Source organism: Miscanthus floridulus, unplaced genomic scaffold (assembly GCF_019320115.1).
Source record: "Miscanthus floridulus cultivar M001 unplaced genomic scaffold, ASM1932011v1 os_2624_3_4, whole genome shotgun sequence".
Lineage (NCBI taxonomy): Eukaryota > Viridiplantae > Streptophyta > Magnoliopsida > Poales > Poaceae > Miscanthus > Miscanthus floridulus.
In genome coordinates, this window is record NW_027098415.1 from 6,485 (window position 1) to 34,191 (window position 27,707).

The window sequence follows — 27,707 nt, forward strand, 5'->3', positions numbered from 1 at the left end:
ATGCAAGAAGCTTCAGCCTGGTGAATGACGCGCTGATGATACTTTTGAGAAAGACGGAGGCCCCAACGAGATTGAGAGACTACAGGCCAATCAGTCTCATGCATAGCTTCAGTAAACTGTTCGCGAAGTGTCTGGCAAGGAGGTTGGCTCCCAGGCTGAAGGAGATTGTGGCTGTCGGTGCAGAAAGTGACCAACTAGTAAATATATATTTGTAGTTTTGCTATACGTTAGGATCAGAGGTGGCCTAGCACTCAATGCCACAGGATTTATACTGGTTCAGGCAACGTGCCCTATGTCCAGTCGGGGTCGGTCGGTGACTTTATTCCTGAGCCCAGGTGCTCGAAGTCTGTAGTGGGGGTACAAACGAGAAGGAGGAAGGAGGGATGATACAAGAGGTTCGGTTGGCTCCGACCAGAAAAGTCGCGGTTGGAACTGGGTGGTCCTACGGTTGGGAGTGTTGATGTCTATCTAGTGAGTCTGAGCTTGAGAAAGTCAATCCCCCCTTGTCGGAGGGAGCGCATCCCCTTTTATAGATGAAGGTGATGGCTTTACAGGTGAGAGGGGGAGAGTACAGATATTTCTAAGCCTTGCTGCCTATGGTGATGTAAACTGGATAATGGTTGACGCCCCTCAATACTGTCGATGTCGCTGTAGGATGTCAGATGTGTACGGAAGGTCGAGCTATCTTCTTCAAGAAGGATGACGCTGGTACCTGCAAAATATTTTTGATGCCTAGTGGCATGTGAGGAGTCGTGCTATATTCACCCGGTATGACAAATCCTGGAGCCCATACTGCGATCGATGTCCAGAGACACGCGGGGGCCTTACCATATGGGAGTTTCTAGCGGCCCCTACAATACTTTATGTCAGGGTGGCTGCAGAGCACTGTTTCGTACAGGGTATGGTCCCTGGTACAGTGGTTTTGACTTGTGAGCCATGCCTTGCCTTTCTCCGCACGTCTTCTGGTTCTTTCCGAGCGGGCGTCCCCGGTCGGATGGTCCCCAGTCGGTTCTGGCGCACCAGTCGGAGAATAGCGATGAGCAGGGTTTTCTATGAACCCCGGTCGGAGACACGGGGTCGAGGTTGGAGGCGGTCATCGGGTCAGGCTTTCCGAGCGGAGGCCGTGTGAATGCGGCCGGGGCCTGAAGCCAGTGTTCCAATCGGAGAGGCCATTCGGAGTTGGCATGAGCCTGAGGTGCTCCGGTCGAAAAGATGGACCGAAGGCGGCCAGGGCCTGAAGCGAGTGCTCCGGTCTGTTGAGTTCAGACTCTTGGGCTGGTCCAGAAGAAGAAAAGGCCGTCCTTCTGGGCCGAGCCTTGGCGTGGAAGCCGGTCCCCAAGGGACCCCGGGTTTATGAACCCGACAGGAGCCCTCGAGCCCCCGGGCGATTCGGACAGAATCGTCTAGGGGATTTTTGTCTTGCCGGCGGGTGAGCGCGAGCGCACCCGCGGGTGTAGCCCCCGAGCCTCAGACGGTTCGGGCCGAACCGGCTAGGGGTGTTGTCTTAGCAGGCGTGTATGTGTGCTTTTAGTTTGAGACGGAATTTTGTTTAACCATGGCGTTGTTGTGCAGCCGAGGTGTTTTTAAGCGCGGGGATTGGATTGAGATAGAACTTAATGATCACGGCGTCGGTGCGCGCCGGGGATCGGACGAGGAAGTTTTTAGTTTTGAAACAAGCCCTGGCGTCGGTGCGCGCCGTGAACGGAAATAACTTAGTTTTGGATGCAACAGAGTTCGATCTTTGGCGTCGGTTCGCGCCGTGGGATCGGGTAAGGTGGAGTCGCAAGTAGCCCTAGGCGTCGGTGCTTGTCGTGGACTGAGAGAGTTAGTTTAGTTAGTTTAGGAAGCCGTTACGTGAGTTTAGGAGTCACGGTCCTAGGAGCCATAGCCGGATGTCGTCGATCCTGTCGACGCGAGTTCAGGAGTCACGGTCCCAAGAGCCATAGTCGGATGTCGCCTATCCCGTCGACGCGAGTTCAGGAGTTGCGGTCCCAAGAGTCGTAGCCGGATGTCGCCTATCCCGTCGACGCGAGTTCAGAGTCATGGTCCCATGGCATTTAAGCCCCCGAGCCTTGTCGAGCCTTCGTGGGGGTTGTGAGTTGTTTTGCGCTACCCATCTGATTCCTCACAACCGGAGGGGCTAAGTTTCGTCGCCTATCCCGATCGCTCGGGCTCGAAGACTAGCTCGGTGAGCACGCTAACGGGTGTCATCGAGCGGAATCCGGGTCCATCGTTCGCGATGGGGTCGTCATAGCCCTCTTGTGGCATTCCACTACTCCTTTACCTGTAATCTCGACAGATGCTTAGGTTGTTCCATAGAGCGACCCGGGTGGCCTAACGGTCTCCCCTCGATGGAGATTATGTGGGCTTAGCGAGAGGTTCAGGATCGAACGAGAAGGTTGAGATGACCTGGTTTGCCAGACCAGGCGAAGGCTGCACAGTGCTCATCTATGGTTTTCTCCCCTGGCTCTATTTGGTTGCTCATGTCGAATGAGGCAAGCCACCGCTTCGTGGCGCAACACGGAGCGTTCTGGTGCATTTCGCTGCACGTGCGATGCTTAGTTCCCGAGCCCCCGGGCGGTTCATGCCCTAACCGTCTGGGGGATTCAGGCATATGGAATGAAATGCGCGTATGGATGTATGAATGTTTTAAATTGAAATAGAGGGGCTTTGATAGTGTTTTACCTTGAAGACTGGAGAGACGTGGTTCATTGGGCTCCAGTCGGAAACGTCCGTCCGAGACCTGCGCTTGTCAATCGTGGGTTAGTCCTCGTGTGAACAGTTTTGTATTTAATGAACATATGCTTACCTTGATGACCTGAGAGATGGGGTTCGGAGAGCTTCAGACAGAAATGTCCGATCGGGACCCATGCTCGTCATTCGAGACGGAGTCGGCATGGCCCGCATGGGGCTCCCCTTCGCTTCCTACCTGTATCTCAGGTGCATATCCTGAGTGAATCGATCGACTCAGGAGGTCGGTTGATCTATCCTAGGTGACTCGATCGACTCAGGGAGGTCTAGTTGTCTCTTCTGGCGTTCAGGTGAAGTTGTTGAGTAGCCGTAGCAGTTTTAAATTTGTGGGGGAAGCCCCCGTATAAAACGTTCATGTGCTTAATAGCTATAATGGTATTTTGTTTTCTGTGATGGAGTTATTCCGTTCGGGGAAGCTTGTTCCCTTCCGTTCCTTAGTTTCTCCTTAGCATAATTTTGTTTTGAATTTCTTTCTTTCTCGTACCTGCCCGTTTGTTCCGTAGGTCGCAACTTTGCGAGCCCTGGGCGTGGCCCGTGAGGCTCGGCCGGTCGTAGCCAGTAGGAAAAGGCGGGGTGCGATCAGTCGGAATGTTCTAAAGCAAAGCTACGTAAGGTAAATTTAAAGGAATGAACTACCCCTTCGTTAGGGTAGGAAGGAATTTCTCCATACAACAGTAAACAAAATAGAGAGGTAGTACTCAATATTTGTATATTTATGGAGCCCCCGAGCGACCCGAGGTTGAAAGTGTTCGGCGGGGGCGCTCTTACAGGAGCATGTGCTTTAACCGAAGGTGTTTAGACCGATTCTAAGGGAAAAAACGATGTAGCTATTCAATGTTCCAAGTGTTGTTGAGAACATTGCCGTTGTTGTCCTCCAGTCAGGTAGGTGCCCGGTCGGATTACCTCGGTTACCGTATAGGGTCCTTCCTAGGGTGGAGAGAGCTTGTGTTTTTCCTTCGTCGATTGGGTCCTTCGTAGCATGAGATCACTGACTTCGAGAATCCTTCCTCTGATCTTCCTTTCATGGTACCTGCGGAGAGTTTGTTGATAGCGGGCGGAGCGGACGATGGTTGTCTCGCGAGCCTCTTCGAGCAGGTCGACTGCGTCTTGTTGAGCCACCGTAGCTTGGTCGCGATCGAAAGCTTTTACTCTCGGTGCGCCGTGGTCGAGGTCGGAGGGCAATACAGCTTCCGCTCCGTAGGCCAGGAAAGAAAGGTGTGAATCCCGTGGATCGGTTTGGGGTTGTTCTTAGGCTCAGAGGATTGTTGGGACCTCTACAACCCACCGCCCGGCATGTTTGTTGAGTCAGTCGAAGATGCACGTCTTGAGTCCTTAGGAGGACCATGCCATTTGCGCGTTCGACCTGACCGTTAGTTCATGGATGTTCGACCGAAGCCCAATCGATTCTGATGTCGTATCCATTGCTAAAGTCTTGGAACTTCTTCCCGGTGAAGTTAGTCCCGTGGTCAGTGATAATATAGTTAGGAACGCCGAATCGATAGATGATGTCGAGGAAGAATTTGACTGCCTCTTCCGATCAGAAGATTGGTGATGGGCTTGGCCTCTATCCATTTGGTAAACTTGTCGACTGCTACGAGTAGGTGGGTAAAACTGCCTGGACCTTTCTTGAGAGGTCCCACCATGTCGAGGCCCTAGACCACGAATGGCCTAGGTGATTGGGATGGTTTGGAGCTCTTGTGCTGGTAAATGGGTTTGCCGAGCGTAGAACTGGCATCCTTCGCACCTGCGGACGACCTCCTCTGCATCTCGTAGCGCGGTGGGCCAGTAAAAACCTTGGCGAAAGGTTTTTTCGACTAGGGACCTTGGGGCCGCATGATGCCCGCAGATCCCAGGAATGGACCTCGAGGAGGATCTATTTTCCCTGGCTGGCGGGAACGCACTTCATGAGTACTCCTGACGGACTTCGTTTGTAGAGTTCGTTACCGAGCATGACATAGGTCTTGGCACGTCGAGCGATTCGTCGGCTTCAGTTCTTTCAGTTGGGAGAACCTCCTCGAGGAGGTAGGCGAGCAGTGGTACTCGCCAATCGGTTTGATCGAGTACCAATACAGCGACGTCCGCGGGTGATGTCGTTATAGAGGTACTGGGATCAGATCCCCTAAGTGCCGGCTGGCTGTCGGGGTGTGTCTAGGTCGGACCTTCCAGGATGCGGGCGGACAGCTCGTGGACGTCGTTGACGAAGACTCTGCTTGGGGACGGATCTCGCCTGGCGGCTAGTTTTGCGAGGAAATCAGCGGCGGCGTTGTCCCTTCGAGGGACGTGATGCAGTTCGATTCCCTTGAATTTGTCCTCGAGCTTGCGCACCTCTTGGCAGTATGCTGTCATGAGGGGGCTTTTGCAGGAGGACTCCTTCATGACTTGATCAACGACTAGTTCCAAGTCGCCGCGGACGTAGAGTCGCGTAGCACCGAGCTCGATGGCGATGCGTAGTCCGTTCATAAGGGCCTCGTATTCTGCGGTGTTGTTTGAAGCTGGAAAGTGGAGGCAGGATGGCAGTAGCAGAGCCTACTCTCATCTGGGGAAATCAGAACCACTCCAGCCCCCGAGCCTGGGTGCCATTACGGATCCTGTCGAAGTACATTGTCCAGTACTCGTGGGAGACATCCTGGGCCGGTAGCTGGACCTCCATCCATTCGGCGACAAAATCCACGAGAGCCTGAGACTTAATTGCGGTGCGGGGGGTATACCTGATGTCATGGCCCATGAGTTCAAGGGCCCACTTAGAGATTCGTCCTGTGGCGTCATGGTTACGGATGATGTCTCCGAGCGGGTATGAAGTGACGACTGTGACTTCGTGGTTGGTGAAGTAGTGTAGGAGCTTCCTAGTCGCCATTAGTACGGCGTATAGGAGTTTCTGCACCTAGGGGGTACCGGACCTTGGGGTCGGTAAGCACTTCTCCGACGAAGTATACGGGTCAGCTGCACTTTGAGCTGGTGTCCTGGTTCCTCCCTCTCTATGACCAGGGCGGCGCTCACCACATGGTTACTTGCCGCGACGTAGAGGAGGAGGGGTTCTCCCCGCTTGGGAGCGACGAGGATTGGGGCCGACGTTAGGGACGTTTTGAGGCTTTCGAGAGCCTGCTAGGCTTCCTCAGTCCAGACGAAGGCTGTCCGTCCTTTTGAGGAGTTTGTAGAGCGGCATCCCCCGTTCGCCGAGCCGGGAGATGAAGCGGCTTAAGGCAGCCAGGCAACCGGTGAGTCTCTGCACGCCCTTGACGTTGCGTATGGGGCCCATGTTGGAGATGCCGTGATCTTTTCGAGGTTGGCTTCGATGCCGCGCTCGGATACGATGTATCCAAGCAGTTTCCCCTTTGGAACCCCAAAAACACACATTTTCGGGATTCAGCTTGATGTTGAACCTTCGGAGGTTTGCGAACGTCGCGGCCAAGTTTGCGATCAGGTCGCAAGCTTGAGCCTGTTTTGACCACTATGTCATCAACATAGACGGCGATTGTTGGTTTTGGCCGCTCGGCCTGATCGGGCTGGTCGAGCGAGTCGATTTGGTCGGCGAAGCATTGCTGCATGCACCTTTGGTAGGTGGCGCCAGCGTTCTTCAGGCCAAAAGGCATGGTTACGTAGCAGTACGAACCATACGGGGTGATGAACGAGGTTGCGAGCTGATCAGACTCTTTCATCGTGATCTGGTGATAGCCTGAGTAGGCATCCAGAAAGGAGAGGATTTCGCAACCCAAGGTGGAGTCAATTATCTGGTCTATGCGTGGTAATGGGAAATGATCTTCGGGCACGCTTTGTTAAGTCCAGTATAATCGACGCACATTCTCCACTTCCTGGTCTTTTTTCTGACCAGGACGGGATTGGCAAGCCAGTCGAATGGAAGACCTCCCTGATGAACCCGGCTGCCAGGAGTTTGGCGATTTCCTCGCCTATGGCCCTACGCCTTTCATCGTCGAAGCGACGCAGGCATTGTTTGGTGGGTTTAGAGCCCGGGGTAAGACGTAGTGCGTGCTCAGTCGACCTCCCAGGGTATCCCCGGCATGTCAGACGGCTGCCATGCAAAGACATCGCTGGTTGTCGGCAGGAAGTCGACGAGCTCGCTTTCCTATTTGGTCGGAAGCTGGGTCCGACCCGCACTGTCTTGGTTGGGTTGGTGGGATCGATTTCCACCACCTTGGTTTCTTCGAGCGGGCGAAGGCCAACGAGGAAGTTGGTTGGTTATAGTCCAGGGGCTGCCGGGACCGATGACTCCCCGAGCCATGGGAGTTCGGATGAGTTGACGACCGTAGTGGCGAGCTCGTAGTGTTCACGGTCGCACGTGAGGGCGTGCGAGAACACGCTGCTCACTAGTGATGACGCCGTTTGGTCCCGGCATCTTCAGCTTGAGGTAGGTGTAGTTGGGGATTGCCATGAATCTCGCTGTAGCATGGCCGCCCCAAGATGGCGTGGTAGGACCCTAGAAAGTCCACCACCTCGAAGGTGAGAACCTCCGAGTCGGAAGTTGGTTCGGCTGCCGAACGTAACGGGTAGATCGATCTGCCCGAGCGGGTATGCCTGCTGCTCCCAGGATTACCCTGTGGAAGGGGGAGCCCACCAGGCGGAGTTCCGATCGGGGATGCGCATGGCATCGAGGGTGTCGATGTACAGGATGTTGAGGCCGCTGACCGTCAGTCCATCAGCACCCTCGTAAGCCGCTTCTTGCGGACTATGGGGTCGACAACGAGCGGGTAGCAGTCCTGGTCTTGCGACGATGGGAGGGATGGTCCCTCTGATCGTAGGTGATCGGAGACTCCGATCAAGCTGAGGAAGGAGGGGACGGCCGTTTCGGCGGCACATGCCTCCCTGTAGCGTACCTTATGCTACGTTTTGGACCAGATGGCGTCGGACCTGCCTGAAGATCATGATGCACTCCTTAGGTTTCAGGGAAACCGTCTTCGTCCTTGCTTGCCGCGCCACCCCTCCTGACTACTCGGCTCCTTGCCATCCCCCTCCTTTGGTGCGCCGACCTATCGGAGGAAACGTTTGAGGAGCTCACACTCCTTGTAGAGGTGTTTGACGGGATAGGCGTGATTGGGGCATGGACCATCCATGAGTTTGCTGAAGTGGTCAGGCAGTCCCTGTTGGGGCTGCCTAGGCACACGTTCAGCTACGGCGATCAACGCGGTGTCTGTCCGACCGGCGCGATCCTTCCTATTCTTCTTGCCCCTCTGAGTGGAGGGGCCTTCGTCTAGATCCGTGCCTTGGGCTTGCCTTTGTCCTGGCCTTCGCTGAAGACCGCTTCGACCGCCTCCTCGCTAGAGGCATGGTTGGTGGCGACGTCGAGCAGATCGTGGGTGGTGCGGGGTTTTAGGCAGCCAAGCTTGTGGATCAGGGACTTGCTAGTTTGTCCCAGAGAGGAAAGCACTGATGACATCTGCTTCGATGACATCAGGGAGGGAGTTACAATGTTGGGAAAACCTACGGATGTAATCTCACAGGGATTCGCTGGGCTCCTGCTGACAGCTCTTGAGGTCCCAGGAGTTTCCGGGTGGACGTACGTCCCCTAGAAATTCCCGATGAAGACCCTCTTGAGGTCTGTCCAGTCGCGGATGCTGTCATGTGGAAGGAATTCGAGCCATGCCCGAACATGTTCCCCCACGCAAATGGGAAGATATTGGATGATGAGAAAGTCATCATCCACCCCTCTGGCTCGATAGGCGAGCCGAAAGTCTTCGAGCCAGATGCCTGGGTTCGTCTCCCCGGTGTATTTGGTGATGTTGGTGGGAGGCCACAAACGCTGTGGAAACGGTGCTCTCCGGATGCGCCGGCTGAAGGCCCGTGGCCCCAGGACCTCAGGGCTGGGGCTCCGGTTATCCAGCCGGCGATCACACCTGGGGCGCGTTTCACCACTTCCCTCGATGGTTCAGCCAGGGTCCATGTCGCCTACTATCGTATGGCAGACGTCGTTGTCGTGTCGGGCGTGACGACGGTTGCTAGAGATGCTACGAGTGTCCTAGTCTGGTTGGTGTGGAGCAGGCGCCTGGTTGGACCGTGGCGCGGCTGCCACTCCCCGCAGCCGAGCCTGCCAGCTGTGGCGGCGAGCGAACGGATAGATCCGGCTGGTGCGTCCCCGCCCCTCGGTGGGGAGAGGAGGGCGCGGGTCGGAGTCATGGTGCGGAGCTTTCCACCTGTTCTACGACGGTGGCCTCTACTAGAACCCAGAGGTTCCGGTAGACTGGCCCGCTCCTAAGGGTCGATGGGCTCGGGAACACTGCGGAGAAGCATTGCTGTAGCAGCGATATTCTGGCCGGCCTAGGCGAATTGTGAGACATCGTTCCCCTCACTCATGATGTCGTGCTGAACCTGACGAGCGTGACCCCGGGCGCCACCCGCCAGGCCAGGCGCGTGGGGCGCAACGTGCTGGACCGACGACACCGGTGCAGGCGGCGACTGACTCTGCCGTCGTTGTCGTAATTCCTCAGCGTGTGCTTGCGCAGACGCGAGGGCTCCTGCACGCAGGTACGGAGGGGTGTGAGTTTGCACAGACTCCGCAACCACCGGCGGTTGTCACGAAGCGTCCGCCATAGCGCACTCCCAGGACGGACAGTGGCGGGGTGCCACATCACCAATGCTTGAACCGTCGCTCTCGCCATCACCATCCAGGAGTTTGTGGGAAATGACAGGAGCGAAGCCCGCCATTCCCACGAACTTGGACGTGAGGGGGGATGGTGCCAGCATCCTTCGAAGCCTCCGAGCATAGGCGTCCACGGAGGATGCAAGGCCGTAGGGGAACCAATCGTATGGCACTTGTGGCATGGGCGGTACATTTCCTCCGGGTGACTGGTGAGAGATAGTAAATAAGGAGCGAGTAGTACGCATATTACTTACAGCGGGGTTTGAGAAGAGAGTTTGCTCGGAATGAAGCGCAGATGTCGTGCCGTCGAAGTCGCGCATCTCGGAGTCGATGGAGGACGTCTGTCCGACGGGTGTCGGGTCACGAGCTTCCTCGTGGAGGTGGAGTACGCCGAGCCGGTCGGCGACGAAGTCCAAGCCCCAGAAGCGGAGGGCCTGGATTGGTTCGAAGACGGGTGGAACCCGCATCCCGGCGGGCGAGAGTGCGGGGAATTCCAGCCAGCCAAAGCGAATCGTATCGCCCGAGCCTGCCATGACGGGGGTGGCAGAGAAATGGGCCATCCGATTACCAAAAAAGTGTCAAACGTACAGTGTCTTCCCCACGGACGGCGCCAACTGTCGGTGCAGAAAGTGACCAACTAGTAAATATTTGTAGTTTTGCTGTACGTTGTGATCGGAGGTGGCCTAGCACTCAATAACATAGGATTTATACTGGTTCAAGCAACGTGCCCTACGTCCAGTCGGGGTCGATCGGTGACTTTATTCCTGAGCCTAGGTGCTCGAAGTCTGTAGTGGGGGTACAAACGAGAAGGAGGAACAAGGGAGGATACAAGAGGTTCGGTTGGCTTCGACCGAAGGATCGCGGTCGGAACTGGGTGGTCCTGCGGTTGGGAGTGTTGATGTCTATCTAGTGAGTCTGAGCTTGAGGAAGTCGATCCCCCCTTGTTGGAGGGAGCGCATCCCCTTTTATAGATGAAGGGGATGGCTTTACAGGTGAGAGGGAGAGAGTACAGATATTTCTAAGCCTTGCTGCCTACGGTGATGTAAACTGGATAATGGTTGATGCCCCCCAATACTGTCGATGTCGCTGTAGGATGCCAGATGTGTACGAAAGGTCGAGCTATCTTCTTTAGGAAGGATGACGCTGGTACCTGCAAAATATTTCTTGATGCCTAGTGGCATGTGAGCAGTCGCGCTATGTTCATCCGGTATGGCAAATCATGGAGCCCATACCGCGATCGATGTCCAGAGACACGCGGGGGGCTTACCATATAGGAGTTTCTAGCGGCCCCTACAATACTTTATGTCAGGGTGGCTGCAGAGCACTGTTTCGTGCAGGGTATGATCCCTGGTACAGTGGTTTTGACTTGTGAGCCATGCCTTGCCTTTCTTCACACGCCTTCTGGTTCTTTTCGAGCGGGCATCCCCGGTCGGATGGTCCCCAGTCGGTTCTGGCACGCCAATTGGAGAATAGCGATGAGCAGGGTTTTCTATGAACCCCGATCGGAGACACAGGGTCGAGGTCGAAGGCGGTCCTCGAGTCAGGCTTTCCGAGCGGAGGCCGTGTGAAGGCAGCCGGGGCCTAAAGCCAGTGCTCCGATCGGAGAGGCCATTCGAAGTTGGCATGAGCCTTAGGTGCTCTGGTCGGAAAGATGGCCTGAAGGCGGCCAGGACCTAAAGCGAGTGCTTCGGTCTGTTGAGTTCAGACTCTTGAGCCGGTTCGAAAGAAGAAAAGGCCGTCTTTCTAGACCGAGCCTTGGCGTGGAAGCCGGTCCTCGAGGGACCCCGGGTTTAAGAACCCGACAGTGGCCATGAACCAGAGCGCATTCATCAAAGAGCGATCTATCCATGACAATTTCAGGGCGGTGCAGTTGGCATGTCGCTGGTTACACTGCAAGAAGTTCCCGTCTGTGCTGATAAAGGTCGACATCGCCAAAGCGTTCGACTCGGTCGCTTGGCCTTTCCTCTTGGAGGTCTTGCAGCACATTGGGTTCTTGAGATGATGGACAAATTGGATCTCGATCCTCCTTTCGACAGCTAGCACGAAGGTGCTGCTTAATGGCAGGCTAGGTAGGCGAATCGCTCATGCCCGAGACCTCAGACAAGGGGATCCAATCTCGCTGATGCTCTTTGTGATTGTCATGGAAGCGCTCAACTCGTTGATCAGGGAGGCCGACCGTCGAATGACGCTTTCACCATTGCCTGGGGGTGTGATCGCCATCGTGCCTCCCTCTATGCAGACGACCATCACTACACCATGACACACATTTGCCTACAGTTATCTGTTGGCAAAAGATTGGTTTCAACTACACACTATGTGTCGGTAATTGTATAACCCTTTTAAAGTCACGTAATCTGTCGGCAATGATGGCGTATGACTACAAATTAACTGTCGGCGTTTCTCTTGGGACAATCAAACTGTCGGCAAATGTTTTTCGACGAAATAAGTGTCGGCGTAGCCTAAACGAGGCGACTATCTAAGTGTCGGCGAAAGTGTATACGGTCCTGCCTAAATTATACTCCGGCTCTGGATCTTTTCATGAAACTAGCAAGTATGCACGTGCGGCACACACGTGTTTATAAAAAACAATTTTACACAATAAATATTACGCTAGACAGACTAAATCTTTAGCTTCAAACTCCATGAATATGTATTCCTTACTTCTTAATGCATATATCAGTAAAGATGACAATGAGATCAGTAGTGTTCAGGAGCTTAATTAGGATAAAAATATGTGTCTATACATGTAAGCAACGTGCGTTGCACCGGGTAAACGATCATATATAAAGTACAAAATCAGATAAATCCGAGAATTCCGACCCTTACTGTCATGAAACACGGTCCCTTGCACCTTGCTTTAATCGTGGCCCATTAAGCTTAGATAAAGAAGGTGCCAAAATTCTGTTTGCGTGAATACGATGGTTGAGGACGAGATCTGTAGCCCGCGCAAAAATGATGCTGAGTAGGGCATGTTTGGATCGAGCCCTCGCAGGCAGATGCCTGCCAGGCAGCTCATCCTGTCCCAGGCGTGGGAAATCGGACGCCTGAGACTGACGCACGCTCCAGGCAAGTCTGGCCAATCTAAAACCAAACAGACCCTTAAATCTGTAGTCCGCGCAAAGTGAAATCGAACCCAACCCTAGTACTCCCCCCCCGCTCGCACATCCAGCCCAGCAGCACTGGAAAAAAGGCGCCGCCACCACCAGCGCACACGACCTACGCCCCGCGCCCCGCGCCCCGCGCCCGCTGCCGCCTCCCACGCCAGGGCTCGCCGCCACCACCTCCCACGCCAACGCCCGCGACCACCGACTCCAACACCAGCGCCTACCGCCACCACCCTGCACAATGCTGCCACCCGCCGGAACCCTAACCACGCCAACCCATGCTTCCCTCGCGCCGCTTCCTCTGCTCCCTATGCCGCTCCTTCCGGTTCATCGCATTGCCCGCACTAGAGGAGACGGTTCCCGAGTCCGCGGTTCCCTCCCACCTTCGCCCCCTCCCGCCCCCAGCTCTTATCCGCCGCCGTCCCCAAGATCTTCCCGAAGGAGCCGGTAAAAGAAGCTCACGCTGGCGCTGAATGTCCGGCAAGCCAGGTGACAGGTAGTTTTGCTTCCTCCTTTTTTTATTCATATCCCAGATCTGAGATCTAATTTGATTTCTTCCCTCTCCTGCAGTTCACATAGATCACAGCCTGCTCCTATCCGATCTAGGTTTGGTTTATTGAGGGGAAATCACCTGGAGCCCTAGAGCTGCTCGAGAAAGTGAAGGTCACTGGAGTCTGCACATGGAAGATCGATGTGGGCTGTATCTAATGGGGAGGTTTATTCGGTCTTTAAGCCACTTCCATGTCTCTGAAGTGAGCGACCGTATGAAAGCAAAATCCTCTCTCAATATACACTCAGGTATTGTGATGATATATAACTAATATTTGTTTTTGGTAGATCCGGTAGTACAAGTGTTGATTTAGTGCAAAGTAGTGAGTAAACATGATTGAAAGTAGCAAAGGAAAGATCAAGCGCACTCATGAGAAGTAGTATGACTAATGTTCCTCATTCTGTGTGCATTGATGTTGAATGTCACTTTTGTGCCGCCTGTTGGTTACTACTGAAATATTCATGGGATTTAACCATTGAACCAGAAATGTATCTATTCAATAGATCTTATCCAAATGTTTTTCGAGAACAAGCTAGACTGCACAGTACAAGAACTGTTATCCCCTGTGACTAAAACTCTATGTTCAATTAGCAGAATCAACCTTTTTCTCCAAGCAGTTTATACCCATATTGAATTTATGTAAGATCCCAATTTAACTGTCCATATTGGACTCTGTCATGAAGTATTAATTTTGTCAGCCATTACCAACTTTCGGATACTGATGTTCATTATGCATTGACATATGTCGAAGTATGCAAAAGCTTGGACACTTTCAGCTTTACCTGTTCGTGTTTCATTTCTGTGATAATACTGAAACTGAAAGGCAGCATTGAATTTTAGCATTTCACAAATGGAAGTACCAGAAACTCATATGGGCACCAGATCATTTCGACTCTACCAACCTGATGCATGCACACCTGGTTGTTAATGCTACCATAAATTATAACCATTTATACCACATTTTGAGTTCCTGCTCTACCATATTAGATTTTTATAGTTCTGAAATCGCAATGCCATCTGTTGCTGAAAATTTTAGCTCAAGGGTCTATTTTCTCATGAAATTTTGCTATGAATTGTGCCTGACGTTTCTAATTTATTTGTAGTTAACATCTGATGACATAACACAAGGCTGAGGAAAATTCAGGCCACTCAAATTATCTTTGGTAAGTTGTGCCTGACATGTGGCCTTTAGGGTATGTTTACTGAATTCATAAGGAGCAGAACAGTAGAAATATAAGGTGTCTGGTGCTTCTATCTCTTGTTTGCACTTGACTGTTTGATTTTTCATTTTTTGGTTACATATGCCTATCCTACCTCTCTTTTAAATTGATTCTTCCATTCAGTTCCTGAGATGGTGCCATGTTCCGAGGAATGGTAATTCTTATCACCTGTTTATATTTCAGAAAAACTTTTGTATGCATACAGTATGGTGCTTATTTAGAATAGCCATCACCTTCATAGTTGGACAACTGTATCTCTGTATTGATTATACATTGTTTCCTTGCTAGTCACCATCGACTATATATTTTGTATTTTATGGGCAAAATACAAAATACAAGTTTCTGGCCAAAGACTTCTAGTGTCATTTTGTTTGCTTCTCTGCAGAGATTAGTCTTTTTGCCCCTACCATTCTTTGTTTGTGTACCATAGAATGGACAACACAAGCCTGTAAATAGCTACAGTTCCTGAGATTTAATATCAGCCTTTTCCCTGTGTAGTTCATTAGTAGCCTTAGAAATGCAAAGTCTAATGGAATTCATAATTTTTGTTGAGATGGAGATGGCAGTCTTGGTTGTTGAGACAACCCAGTTCGTGCTAAATTATTGCTTTCAAAACACCTAGAGTGCAGTAGGGCTGGTGAATTGTTTTCGAAAATACTGGATTCTCCCTTGCCTTTGATGGGCAATATTTCTATACTGCAAATCTGTTAATTTAAATTTCGAATTCCAGCTGTTACACCTTTCTAATATAATGTTGCATATGCAGCGATGTGTCAAGTCATCTGACAGCTGCAGAACAAGCTCAAATGTACACGCCACATTTGTGCATCAAGGAAAAGAGTATTCTGAAGTGTCCTAGAATTGGTGCAAGACATGAATTGTTGTTTTGTTCTACACCTACTGTCACGTAGGCCAAACACATGGAAGTGTTGAATGTCACTTATGTGCCCAAGTCATGATCTATTGATCTCTTATCTTTAGCCATAATCAGTTAGCACAAAACTTGTATATGTCTGCTAGTGGCTCATCTCCCTGTATATGCATGGCTCTATGTACTATGATCATCACTTGACTTCTATGTATCCAACTGATGTATGTACGGAAGATTTAATATAAAATTAAGTGGATTTGCTCAATGTGATGCCTTCTCTATGAAGAAAAGTGGATTTGTCAAACTATTCAAATTGTATTGATATCTATATTTGCTATACAGTTTTGCCTTGGAAATGGTTTCGGCAACATATAAACTGTCGGGAAAGGTTCTAACTGTCGGCGTAGGACTTAACTGTTGGCAAAGGTTTAACTGTCGGTGAAGGTTTTAACTGTCGGCGCAGGTATACCATTTGGCTACACCATAACTGTCGGCGATTCTATTAACTGTCGGTGAAACTTTTACCGACGGCTATGCTTAGTGTGTGACTCGTTAGTTTTTTCTTTAGGGTCAAAAATAAAAAAAAAATTGTCTGAACCCTACTAAAAATAGAAAAAAACTTAGTAATGATAGAAAATTAACTAATAACCAACCTATTGCTTCTAGCACGACTATTTGTAAATTGTCGGCAAAGCTTTTAGTGGGAGGTTCTCTGTCGGGAAAGGTACCCTTTGCCCACTTTAAAAAGTGTTGGCAAAGGTACGTTGTGTTACAGTGCATGTCGTCCTGCTGGCGCCAAAGGTGGAGGATCTGCACTGTCTGTATCAGATTCTCTAGCTCTTCGCTGGAGCGTCAGGTCTGGTGACCAACGTCGAGAAGTGTGTGGCGACGCCCATTCGGTGCACTGACGAGATGGTCGCCGAAGTCCAGCAAGTCTTCCCCTGTGTGCTTGCGCCGTTTCCATGCAAGTATCTCGGCATCCCTCTGTCGCTCATGAGACTCAAGAGCGCTGATGAGCAGCCATTGGTCGATTCCATCTCCTCTAGAGTACCCACCTGGAAGTCGGGCCTTATAACGCACGCTGGTCGCACGCTTCTGACAAAGGTAACTCTATCTGCGATCCCGGTGCACATCAGCATCCCCTGCTGCCTGTCCGAGTGGGCAATATCCCAGATTGATAAACGCCGTCGTGCCATACTTTGGACTAGCTCGGAGACAGTTTTGGGAGGGAAGTGCAGGGTTGCTTGGACAAGGGTTTGTAGGCCGACATGTTTGGGTGGCCTTGGCGTCATTGATCTGCGCTTCTTTGGTTATGCTCTCCGCCTACGCTGGGAGTGGCTTCGCAGGGCTGAGCCGGAACGCTGCTGGGTTATGTTATAGTAAGCCCAGGATAGCTTTTCTTTTCTTAGGAAGCAGATCAGTGAGCGATCACCTTCGGCTGGCCGCGCAGGCGCTGGGATGGCAATAGCCGATCACGAGCGTGCCGTGATTTTCTGGTTCCCTAGTAGCCATGTAAAGTTGCATGTATCTTTCTTTATATAGAAATATCAATCAACAGAAAACGCTGCCGCTTGCAGCACCAAACTCAGTGTGTCCACTTCGTGTTCGTTCTCGTCTGGAGTTCTAACAATTGGTACCAGAGCCGATCCTCGCCGTCACCATGTCGTCGAAGTCTCCAACCAAGAAGGAGACCGGTGACGGCTCCGGCGAGAAGAAGGTCCAGCCGTCACATTCGCCACCACGTCGCCGTGGCCGCTCCCACAGCCGTCGCTCCGGCTCACGAGTCATCGAGCGCATCATCGAGCGACCGTCCATGAACGTCGCATGGCCGATGCTGACTCGGACTAATTATCCGGAATGGGCCCTGGTCATGGAGGTGAATTTCCAGACCCTCCATGTCTGGGACGCCGTCCACGACGGCATCTCCAACGACCCCGACGAAGAAGAGTATCACGACGATCGACAGGCGATGGCAGGACTCCTACGCTCGGTGCCGTCCGAGCTCTGGAGTACTCTCGCCAGGAAGGGCACCGTGAAGGAAGCGTGGGACGCGGTCAAGAACTTGCGGATCGGTGACGAATGCGCGCGCGACGCCAGCGCGCAGCAGCTCCGCCGGGAATTTGGCGCTCTCTCCTTCAAGGAGGGGGAGACCGTCAACGAGTTCGGCGTCCGCATCACCACGCTCGCCGCCAATCTTCACTCCCTCGGCGACAACATCACCGACGCGGAGGTAGTGAAAAAGTTGTTGCAGGTCATCCCGGACAGGCTCTCGCAGGCCGCTGTCTCCCTCGAGATGTTCCTCGACCTGAACAAGGCCACCATCGAGGAAGTGATTGGGCGGCTGCGCGTGTTCGAGGAGCGCGCCAAGCCCAAGGAGATCACGGACGCCATGGGGCGCCTGATGCTCTATGAGGAGGACTGGGAGTCTCGTCGCAAGGCTCGCCGTGAGCAGGAGAGCTCCGGTGGCAGCACGGGGTCCAGCAGCCGTGGAAAGCGCCGAGGGCGCGGACGCGGACGTGGCGGTGAAGGATCCTCGTCGCGGGATGGCCGCGATGGCCAGAACGCGGGCGCCGGGGACGCCGGTGGCTGGAGGCTACCACGCGGCAACCGCTGTGACAACTGTGGCAAAACAGTCCACTGGGCCAAAGACTGCCGCGGGAGGAAAAAGGCTGCGGTCCATGTGGCCCACGTCGAGGAGGAGGAACGGGCCTTAATGTACATCGCCGCAGAGACAGAGGTAACCGCGCTGCCCGTATCCATTCCCCACTCTAGGTCGCCGCCGCCTGCCGTCGATCCACAACCCACGTCCACCTCGTCGAGCGGAAAGTCCTCCTCCACCTCAGTGAGGAGGAGAAGGAGGCAGTGGGACCACGCCGCTAGGTGCTTGACACCGGCGCGACGAACCACATGATGGGGACACGGAGTGTCTTCGCCGAGCTGAACTCCGCCGTCACTGGAACCGTCCGGTTCGGTGACGGGTCCGTGGTCGCCATCGAGGGCAAGGGCACCGTCCTCTTCGCTTCCAAGTCTGGCGAACACCGCCGGCTAGATGGGGTCTACTACATCCCGTGTCTCACCACCAACATCATGAGCCTCGGCCAGATGGACGAGGACGGCTTCAAGGTCGACATCGAGTTCGGCATCCTGTGCCTCTACGACCTGCATCGTCAACTGCTCGCCAAGGTGCAGCACTCACCAAGCTGGCTCTACTTCCTCGACATGAACATCGTCGCCCTAGTGTGTCTCACCGCTCGCACCGGCGACATCGCCTGGCGGTGGCATGAGCGGTACAGGCACTTGAACTTCCAGTCGCTGAGGAAGCTGGGGCGCGAGGACATGGTGCACGGGCTGCCCGCCATCAACCACGTCGAGCAGGTCTATGAAGACTGCATCCTGGCGAAGCAGAAGCGCACGCCGTTTCCCCGGGCAGCCAAGTACCGAGCTCAGGAGGAGCTTGAACTCGTACATGGAGATCTGTGTGGACCAATCTCGCCGCCAACCCTAGCCGGCAACCTCTACTTCTTGTTGCTGGTTGATGACATGAGTCGCTACATGTGGCTCACCCTTCTGCGCTCCAAGGCAGACGCACCGGTGGCGATCATGGCATTCCAAGCGCGCGTCGAGTGCGAGTGTGGGAAGAAGCTGAAGGTACTTCACACCGATAATGGTGGTGAGTTCACCTCGGTGGAGTTCGGTGAATACTGTGCAGGTGAAGGAATCCAGCGACACCACTCGGCGCCAGTACACACCTCAGCAAAACGGCATCGTCGAGCGCCGGAACCAAATGATCGTGGGCACAGCCAGGAGCATCCTGCGCGCCCGCGGCATGCCTGGGCGCTTCTAGGGGGAGGCGGTCCACACCGCCGTGTTCCTGCTCAACCGAGCGCCGACTGAGCGCGCTCGATGGCCTGACCCCGTACCAGGCATGGTACTGGCAAAAAGCCACCCTGTGCACTTCCTCAAAGTGTTCGGGTGCATCGCCTACATCAAGTGCCTCCGCCCACACCCCAGCAAGCTCGACGATCGGGGCCTAGAAGGTTGTCTTCATCGGGTACGAGAGCGGATCAAAATCATACCGCTTCCTCGACCCCGCCACAGAACGTGTCCACATCTCGCGTGACGCCGTCTTCGATGAAGGCGCGCTGGGAGTGGACCGAGGCAGTCATCAAGCAGCGACCAGGAACCGTTCACCGTCGAGTACGAGTACGAGCTCAGGCGGGAACCCTCAGCGACATCGACCGTGAGGACTGCTTCACCTGCTCCAGGATCTCCACTCACACCGGAGGTACAGCCTGCGCCAACGCCGGAGGCGCAGCCCGCATCACCACCACCAGCAACTCCCAGCGCTCCCACGGGGGTGCAGGACGAGTTCGTGATGCCGCTCACCACCGACCACAGTCTCGACGTAGATGACGACGAGGACCTGGAGCACCGGTACAGAACGCTCGAGAACGTCCTCGGCACGAACACCGTGCCTGGGCTGGCTCACCGCGACATCGAGGACGCTGAGCTGCACAACGTCAGTGTGGAGGATCCCAAGTCCTTCAAGGACGCTGACGGTGATCCAAACTGGAACGCCGCAATGGAGGAGGAGCTGAAGTCGATCCGCGACAACGACACCTGGGCGCTGACCGAGCTCCCGCGCGGTCACCACGCCATCGGCCTCAAATGGGTGTATAAGGTGAAGTGGGACGAGAACGGTGCCATTGTCAAGTACAAGGCACGTCTCGTCGTGAAGGGGTACGTGCAACGGCCCGGCATCGACTATGAAGAAGCATTCGCCCCCGTCGCGTGGCTAGAGTCAGTGCGCCTGCTCCTCGCCATTGCAGCGCACTACGGCTGGGGCGTCCACCACATGGACGTCAAATCGGCGTTCTTGAACGGGGAGATCCAGGAGGAGGTTTACGTCCAACAGCCCCCCGGTTTTGTCAACGGCAAGAACAAGCACAAGGTGCTACGCCTTCATAAGGCACTGTACGGGCTCCGACAGGCTCCACAGGCCTGGAATCAGAAGCTGGATGCCTCGCTGATCGGGCTCGGCTTCACCCGCTGCATCGACGAACACGGGATGTACACCCGTGGAAAAGGGTGCAGGGCGCCTGATTGTGGGCGTCTACGTTGATGATCTGATCATCACTGGTGGTGACGCAGGGGCCGTGAATAGCTTCAAGGCCCAAATGATGAGCACCTTCCGCATGAGCGATCTCGGACTTCTCTCCTACTACCTCGGACTGGAGGTGACACAGGGGGCAGCCGGGATCACACTTCGCCAGTCTGCGTACGCCGCCAAGATTCTTGAGAAGGCGGGACTGGCAGAATGCAATGCCAGTGCCACGCCCATGGAGCCGAAGCTGAAGCTGTTCAAGGATGGGACGACGCCGAGCGTGGATGCCACATAGTACCGCAGCCTCATCGGCAGCCTCAGGTATCTGTGCAACTCCAGGCCGGACTTGGCGTATCCAGTTGGATATCTTAGCCGGTTCATGGAGGCGCCTCGTCAAGAGCACCTTGCTGCAGTCAAGCGTGTCCTTCGTTATGTGGCAGGCACGCTGCATTGGGGCTTGCACTATCACCCGAGCAAGAAGAATGGAAGCGCCCCAAAGCTGCTGGGCTACTCCGACAGCGACTTGGCCGGAGATGTCAATGACCGGAAGAGCACCAGCGGCCTCATCTTCTTCCTGGCGGGAGGGTCGGTTGCTTGGCAATCGGCGAAACAGAGGGTGGTTGCTCTGTCTTCTTGCAAGGCAGAGTACATAGCGGCCGCTGTGGCCGCGTGCGAGGCGGTCTGGCTGGCACGGTTGCTGGCTAAGCTCGTCGGAGGAGCAGTCCTTGCACCCAAGCTCAAGGTGGACAACAAGTCCGCCATCGCTTTGATGAAGCATCTTGTGCACCATGACTGGAGCAAGCACATAGACGTGAAATTCCATTTCATCCGGGAATGCTGGGACAGGAAGCTGATCGACGTCAAGTTCATTGGCACTGAGCTGCAGCTGGGCGACATCCTCACGAACGCGCTCGGTCGTAGTCGGTTCCAAGAGCTTCGCGGTGGAATCGGCATGAAAAACTTGTGTAAATGTACTCCAGGGATTAGGAGGAGAATGTTATAGTAAGCCCAGGATAGCTTTTCTTTTCTTAGGAAGTAGATCAGTGCGCGATCACCTTCGGCTGGCCGCGCAGGCGCTGGGATGGCAATAGCCGATCACGAGCGTGCCGTGATTTTCTGGTTCCCTAGTAGCCATGTAAAGTTGCATGTATCTTTCTTTATATAGAAATAGCAATCAACAGAAAACACTGCCGCTTGCAGCACCAAACTCAGTGTGTCCACTTTGTGTTCGTTCTCGTCTGGAGTTCTAACAGGTTAGGCTTCCGGCCAAGCTCGAGAGGCCTGCTGCTGCCATGGCTGCAGTTAGCATGTCAGTGGTCCACGGTGATGGTAGCGCGGCGCTCTTTTGGACAGACTGTTGGTCCACGGTTGGTCCACTCAGCCGTTACGCCCCGCAGCTCTTCACAGCCATCTCCAGAACGGGTCGCAAGAGGACGCTCAAGGATGGGCTAGACCAAAATCTCTGGGCACGGGACATTGTTGGTGCGCTCACCGCCCAGGTCCTATGTCATTACCTGCAGGTCTGGGAGCTGCTTCGGGGGGGTGACGCTCAATCCGCTGCAATCGGACCGTTTCATCAGGAAGTGGTCATCCAAGTACTCCGCCTCGTCAACCTATAGAGCTTTCTTCGCAGGTTCGACGACCTTGCTTGGGGCCAGGGAGCTATGGAAGACTAAGGCGCCGCCACGCGTAAAGTTCTTCTTCTGGCTCGCTCTTCACATTCAGCTCTGGACTGCCGAAAGGAGAAAGAGACATGAGTTGCAGGAGGTCGACGACTGCGCCCTCTGTGCTCAGGCTCCCGAGACGGAGGGACATCTGTTCCTGGGATGCGTCTTCGCGCGGGAGCTATGGTTCTCGCTGCTGTTGCCGATCGGCCTGGCTACGATCATGCCGGAGCACGACGAAGACATTGGAGAATGGTGGATGCGCCAACGGCGACGCCTTGACCCGTCCGCAGGTCCGGTCCTTGACTCCATGTTCTTGCTTGTCGCCTGGAATCTTTGAAAGGAGAGGAACAACAGGACATTTAGGAGAGCAGCCGCGGATGTCAATGCCGTACGCCAAACCGCCGCGCGCGAAGCAGATGACTGGGTCGCGGCGGCCTTCACGTCGCTCGCTGTTCCGTCGGCAGCTTGGTCGCAACAGCCCGGGACCATGTAACAACGACTTGTAAATCCACTAGATAGGTCCGGGTCTTGCCCGAACTTTTTAGTCCTTTTTTCGAAAGTTTCTCTCAAATAGATTCCTAGCAGAAATAATTCTAGAAATGGACCCTTGACTGGCGCCGAGCTCGGCGCCAGTCTGAATGGCGCCGAGCCACCTGCATTCTGCACTTCTTCTCCGAGCGTTCTTCCTCTTATTTCTCCTCCGTCTCGGGTTTTTTTTCTCGCCACTTCACCCTACCTCACAATCACCGGCAACTTAGAATTTTGGCTAAGTCCCTAAATTTACCGTGAGATGGATATACAAAATTTTGAAGGGTTGACCTTGCCCTTTGGAGGCCTACGTTTGGTGAGGCCGATGGTTAGCAAGCACATCAGCCAAAAGTCAGCTCGGGGAAGAAGTGCAGGCTGGGTTAAATGCAGGTGTCTCGGCGTCATTCACTATAGCGCCGAGCTCGGCGCCAAGATCGACGGCGCCGAGCCCCTGACAAGCCATTTTCCCGTGCCCAGGACCTCGGCGCCAGTGACCGTGGCGCCGAGCTTGGCGCCAGTCACTCTGGCGCCGAGCCAAGGGTCCATTTCTGGAATTGTTTCCGCCAAGGGTCTATTTGAGAGAAACTTTCGAAAAAAGGGCCAAATAGTAAATAATTCGGGGTCCTGGCTTCTCGCCGCTATCATTGATCACTTTGTAACATTTGGTTAGTTTCCTCTTAATGAAAAACGGGTTAAACACCTGATCAAGAAAAAATCGTGAAAACTCTATAGAAAAACTTATATCGGAGTTTTGAAAAATTTTGAAGTTATGAACATCTACAGTGCATCTCACTGTAGATGTACATGTAGAAAATTTTGAGATTCAAACTCGTTTTATAAAATAAATTTTATTTTGTTTGCCCTGGAGGGCTATTTCTTTGTACATAAAACTCTCTTTTCTCTATCTTAGTTGAAGGGTAGAACTCCTGCCGTTATGTTCAAAAAATAATAATAATAAATTTTAGGTGCATATGCTGATATGCACAGTGAGTATTGGTCTTCTAGTGCATATTCACATGGAATTTGTTATTTTTATATGGGTTTGAATCCTTAAAATTTGCTACAATGTACATCTATAAATGCATCATAGATGTGCATAGTTTCAACATTTTTCAAAACTCCCACTTATGTGTTTTCTAAAGGGCCAAGATTTCAATGAGTAGAGGGTTTGCGCTGAATGTTTTCCCGTGATATTTAGCCAAAATGAACAATGAAATATTACATTGTTGTTTTGTTACGCACAGTTCGCTTCGCGTGAACATCATTCTAGTATTTCTTTAGTGTCTGCTTAGCTAGTTTAGTTCATTAATTCATCGAATTTAAAAATTACATCAAACCCAAAAATTTGGAATTCAAGTGAAATGATGCTTTTGTGGCATGTATTCCATGAGTTCACCAATACTTCTCTTGAATTGTTCCAGAACTTCACATTTTTGGGCTTCTTAGTGGATAGAGAATACATACATTTATTGGAATGTTTCCAGCTAGGCTTCATCGTTTCAAGTATTCATCAGATAATGTCGCAAAAGTTCCAACTTTTGTGTATGAAATCAGCAAATCAAATTATTTCCAAAAGATGTAATCACTAAAATAGGATCGCAACAGTTTCAGATCAGAATGTAATGGAAACAGTCTTTCTGATTAATTCCACTGATGACATCTATGAAACATAAATTTAGATCGGCTTCGTCATTATGCTGTTGGTAAACCCGCGATTCATGTGCATAAGAAATTGTGCAAGCGAATGAGAGACAAATAATAAGAGAGGAACAAATCTGAATATTGATTCATGTTGAGTTGTTGACTGCCTCTATCTATATATACAATTGCCCTATCTATTTAGTAGCAGAAAACACCAAGCAAGAACTGGGAAAAGAAAACAAAAATCAATAGCAAAAATTGTTTTTCGTCAGTCATGCCACCGGATCAGCATAACAACACACCGTGAGATGATATAAAGCCTTGATCTTTGCTCCTTGAGGGCTTTGCTGAACCCTCCTGTCCTTCGGCTCCCAAGCTTCATCCTTACAATCTGAACTGTCACACCTTGGACAAAACTCACAAGGCGTATGTACTAAGAACACCACTACTGTATGATTTTGCTCTTGGCGTGGCTGGTCCTCAGTAGGTACAATGCTAGAAATTGATATAGCAGGAAGGGTCAGGCACAGGTGGAGATGGTTGTTATATGAGACAGAAAAGCATATAATACACCCACCTGCATCATGGCAAGACTACCCACGCAGCATGTACTTGGACCATCTGACAACAAGGTGAAAATCTAAGAGCCCAATGTCCATCTGATCATGTGAGTATGATTCATCTCATCTTACAATAACCTGGAGTTGGCCTTACAGGTATCAATTTATTAGCAAAGTCAATGTTCATCGCTGAGAGGAGATTGGGGCGTGCCTTGGCAACCCAAGATGCCCCTCCGGTGCGCCTCACGACGATCCACAACCTGACCGGTCTCACCCTCGGCACGCTGAGAAGGATTTGCGTGGAACGCATGTGCTGAGATCTGACTACAGCAAGGATTTGCCTGGATCTAGCTAGCCCTTGGTATCTGCTACTGCTTAAGAACATGATGAACAGCTATGTATATCTCTGTCCCTGGGGATAAAATAGTACTACTGGAGTGTAGGGAAAAGCTGCGCTTAACATTGCTTTTGTGATGGCAATGTGAGCTTTGGAGAGGCATAGAGCATGCCATATATGGTTTCTAAAGAAAGGGAGAGTGACCAACATTACAGCCTTGGTTTAGGTAATCTCTTCTTGATTGCCCCCTCTTCACTAGTTACCTAATTTTGAAATTGCATTGACCTGACAATATAATTCGGAGTTCCGGAAAAACATAAGTATTTTCATTGCATTTTTATTAGTTCATTTTTTTTCGATTTTTCTTTTGGTTGGAGCTCAGAGTGTACACCATGAGCCTCTTTTATGAATGCTTCAAAAAATGGGAAATGCTGGTGAGCAATAAATTAATTAGTCAAACCAACCCCCTACATGCTCTTTTGAGAGTAGGCTTTGCCTCAAATGCTAACGCACATTATTGGATGAACCCCCAAAAATGTCTTTTACTCCAAAAAAAAAAAGCAATCAATGAAGAAGGTCTCTCTAAAAGTTTTTTTTTTTGGTTTTTCCGACATGAAGTCAACAAAAAAAGATTACTTAGAGGCAAAAAATTGACCACAAGAATGATATTTGTTGTAGATCAAAGTTGAAAGAAAAAGGTTAAAGTAAAATTAACAAGGGAAGAAAAATGTACAGGGAGGCTACATGTTGGATTTATAAGGGAATCAAAATAGTACTGCAGAAGGAAAAATATTCATTTGTAGGGAATTTTTTTCATACGATTGTATTGGTGGCAACGCAATGAGAGTGACCGGACTTGCGTCCATATGTATATCCTGCGGTCATCAGAAGTCTGACGAGGCAAATGTAAATGCCACAAGGATGCAGTTGGTGGAAGACCAATAAGATGGAACCAAAGGAAATGTGTAGAACCCCAAGGAAGAGAGGGAGACCCAAATGATGCGTTCGGCTGGTTCAGCTTATTCTCTCTCCCAAAATACTATTCAATCGTCTAAAACCAGCCAAAATCTACTGTGCATCGGACCATCCGAGCCAGCTGAAAGACGCAGAGGACTTGTGCTGTTCCTTTAGAAGACTTCATTTTCCATTTCTCTCCTGGTACAATTCCTGAGGAATTGTGGAGTCCATAATAAGGCCTTCAGAATCAGAAAATAGCACTCAGTCAGTGGAAGCAGTCGTATACACTGCAGATTCAGATGTTCTGGTTTTCTGGCAAAGAAGAGGAAAGCAATGAGGTCAGAACGTCAAACTGCGTGGATCAACGTGTGTACTCACTACTCAGAGGCACCCGTGAAGGCATTGTGAGCGACCCATTGGTTGTTGTTCTCTTGTTCATTGATTTGGCATTCCACACATGATTGATGTGATTACACAATGACACAGTAGACACTGATGAACACCAGAGCGCGAATCCTACTGCTAGCTACCACCTCTATTTGTACTGCACTACTATATCGGCCCTCCTCTATGTACAGCAGCCGGCAACCATTGTGGCACCAGCACAACACCCCCAAAACTTCGGCACCCGATGAAGCATCAGGCGAAGACGATGTAGCTCGCCACCAGTTGATCTTGGATGAAGCTAGCTTCGCCATGGCATGGATCCCAGCGGTGGATGGATCAGTCGTGCCAGCGCAGGAGCATGACGACGCAGCGCTGGATGATGTAGAGCCTGGCCCTCTGCTCCTTGAGGGCCTTGCCGAATCCCCTCTGCCTCCTCTGGCCTCCAACGAGCAGCTTCATTGTGTTGTGGGTTGGAGGAATTCTCCCAAGAGGGCAATGGGGAGGAGAAGCTATGTGTTGTTGGCTCAAGTTCAAGTAGCAGGTATTGAACTTGTATCAGCACACCAATGGGCGCCGTATATATAGCAGAGGCTGCAGAGAAGAGCTGAAACCTCAGCAAGTGATAGTGTAGGTAGCAGAAGAGGCGAGGAGAAGGCAATTTGATAATGCGGTGCGAGCGGGCCACACGGGGCGTGCAACGGCAGGCAGGCAGGCAGGCGGGGTTGGGCGCCAGTGAGACGGCCAGCGCGGCGAGATTCCGCCTGTCCCCCGCCTGCCCGTGCCCGGGGAGGGACCGCACGCCCACGCCCACGCCGGGGGTGGTTCGCCTGTCGTGCGTGGCGCGCCCAGCGATGTCGGGCCACTGTTTGCGGTTTGCCGGAAAATGTTATGTTGCTTGGTTTATGGGCTGTATTTCTTTAATTAATAAATTATTTTTCTCTTTCAATAAATCAGCTAGCGATATTTTTAGTCATGGTTTATCGGTGTGTGTTGAGGTTGGGGGGGGGGGGGGGGGGAGGGGGGGGGCGCTCTTTGTCGTGCTCCGTGTTCGTGCGGTGCGGGTGCGGCGTCGCTGGCACTGCCTCCTGTCCCGTGCGTGCGTGCGCGTCTGACTGACCGGACCGACCGCCCGTGCGCGCGCGCCGCCCGATTGATTCTTCTGATCATGATTCACTCAGCTTTGAATGGTGGTTGCTGAGTCATGACTAGTAGACTCCAAAAGTCCTTTTCTTTCGGCGTTCGGCGGGGTATAAAGCTTTCGTCCCCACTGCCCAGTCCCCACCCAAAAAAAAAGGAAAACAAACATCGGCATTAAAATGTGATTTTACAATCCCATGGAGCTGGTTGCGGTTGGGGCATGCATGACGAGGCTCGTCTCTGTCGACCCTTACGGACAGCTGAGTAAAGAGGGGGCACTGTGTGTCCAGGACTCCAAGGATGC

At 52.3% G+C, this 27,707-nt stretch overlaps 1 protein-coding gene and 1 long non-coding RNA gene across 2 annotated transcripts; one reads left to right on the forward strand and one right to left on the reverse strand.

Moving 5' to 3' along the window:
* Positions 1–12,478: 12,478 nt before the first annotated feature.
* LOC136535239 (uncharacterized) lies at positions 12,479–15,344 on the forward strand. Its single transcript, XR_010778966.1, has 4 exons — positions 12,479–12,940; positions 13,015–13,242; positions 14,098–14,157; positions 14,981–15,344. It is a non-coding gene; the product is annotated as an uncharacterized lncRNA (long non-coding RNA).
* A 1,722-nt stretch (positions 15,345–17,066) lies between these two features.
* Positions 17,067–17,806, reverse strand: LOC136535238 (uncharacterized). The gene is made up of 2 exons (XM_066527539.1): positions 17,795–17,806; positions 17,067–17,678 (listed from the first exon to the last, which is right to left on the reverse strand). The coding sequence occupies exons 1-2, from the start codon at positions 17,804–17,806 to the stop codon at positions 17,067–17,069; spliced, it is 624 nt and encodes a 207-aa protein (XP_066383636.1).
* Between the last annotated feature and the right edge of the window lie 9,901 nt (positions 17,807–27,707).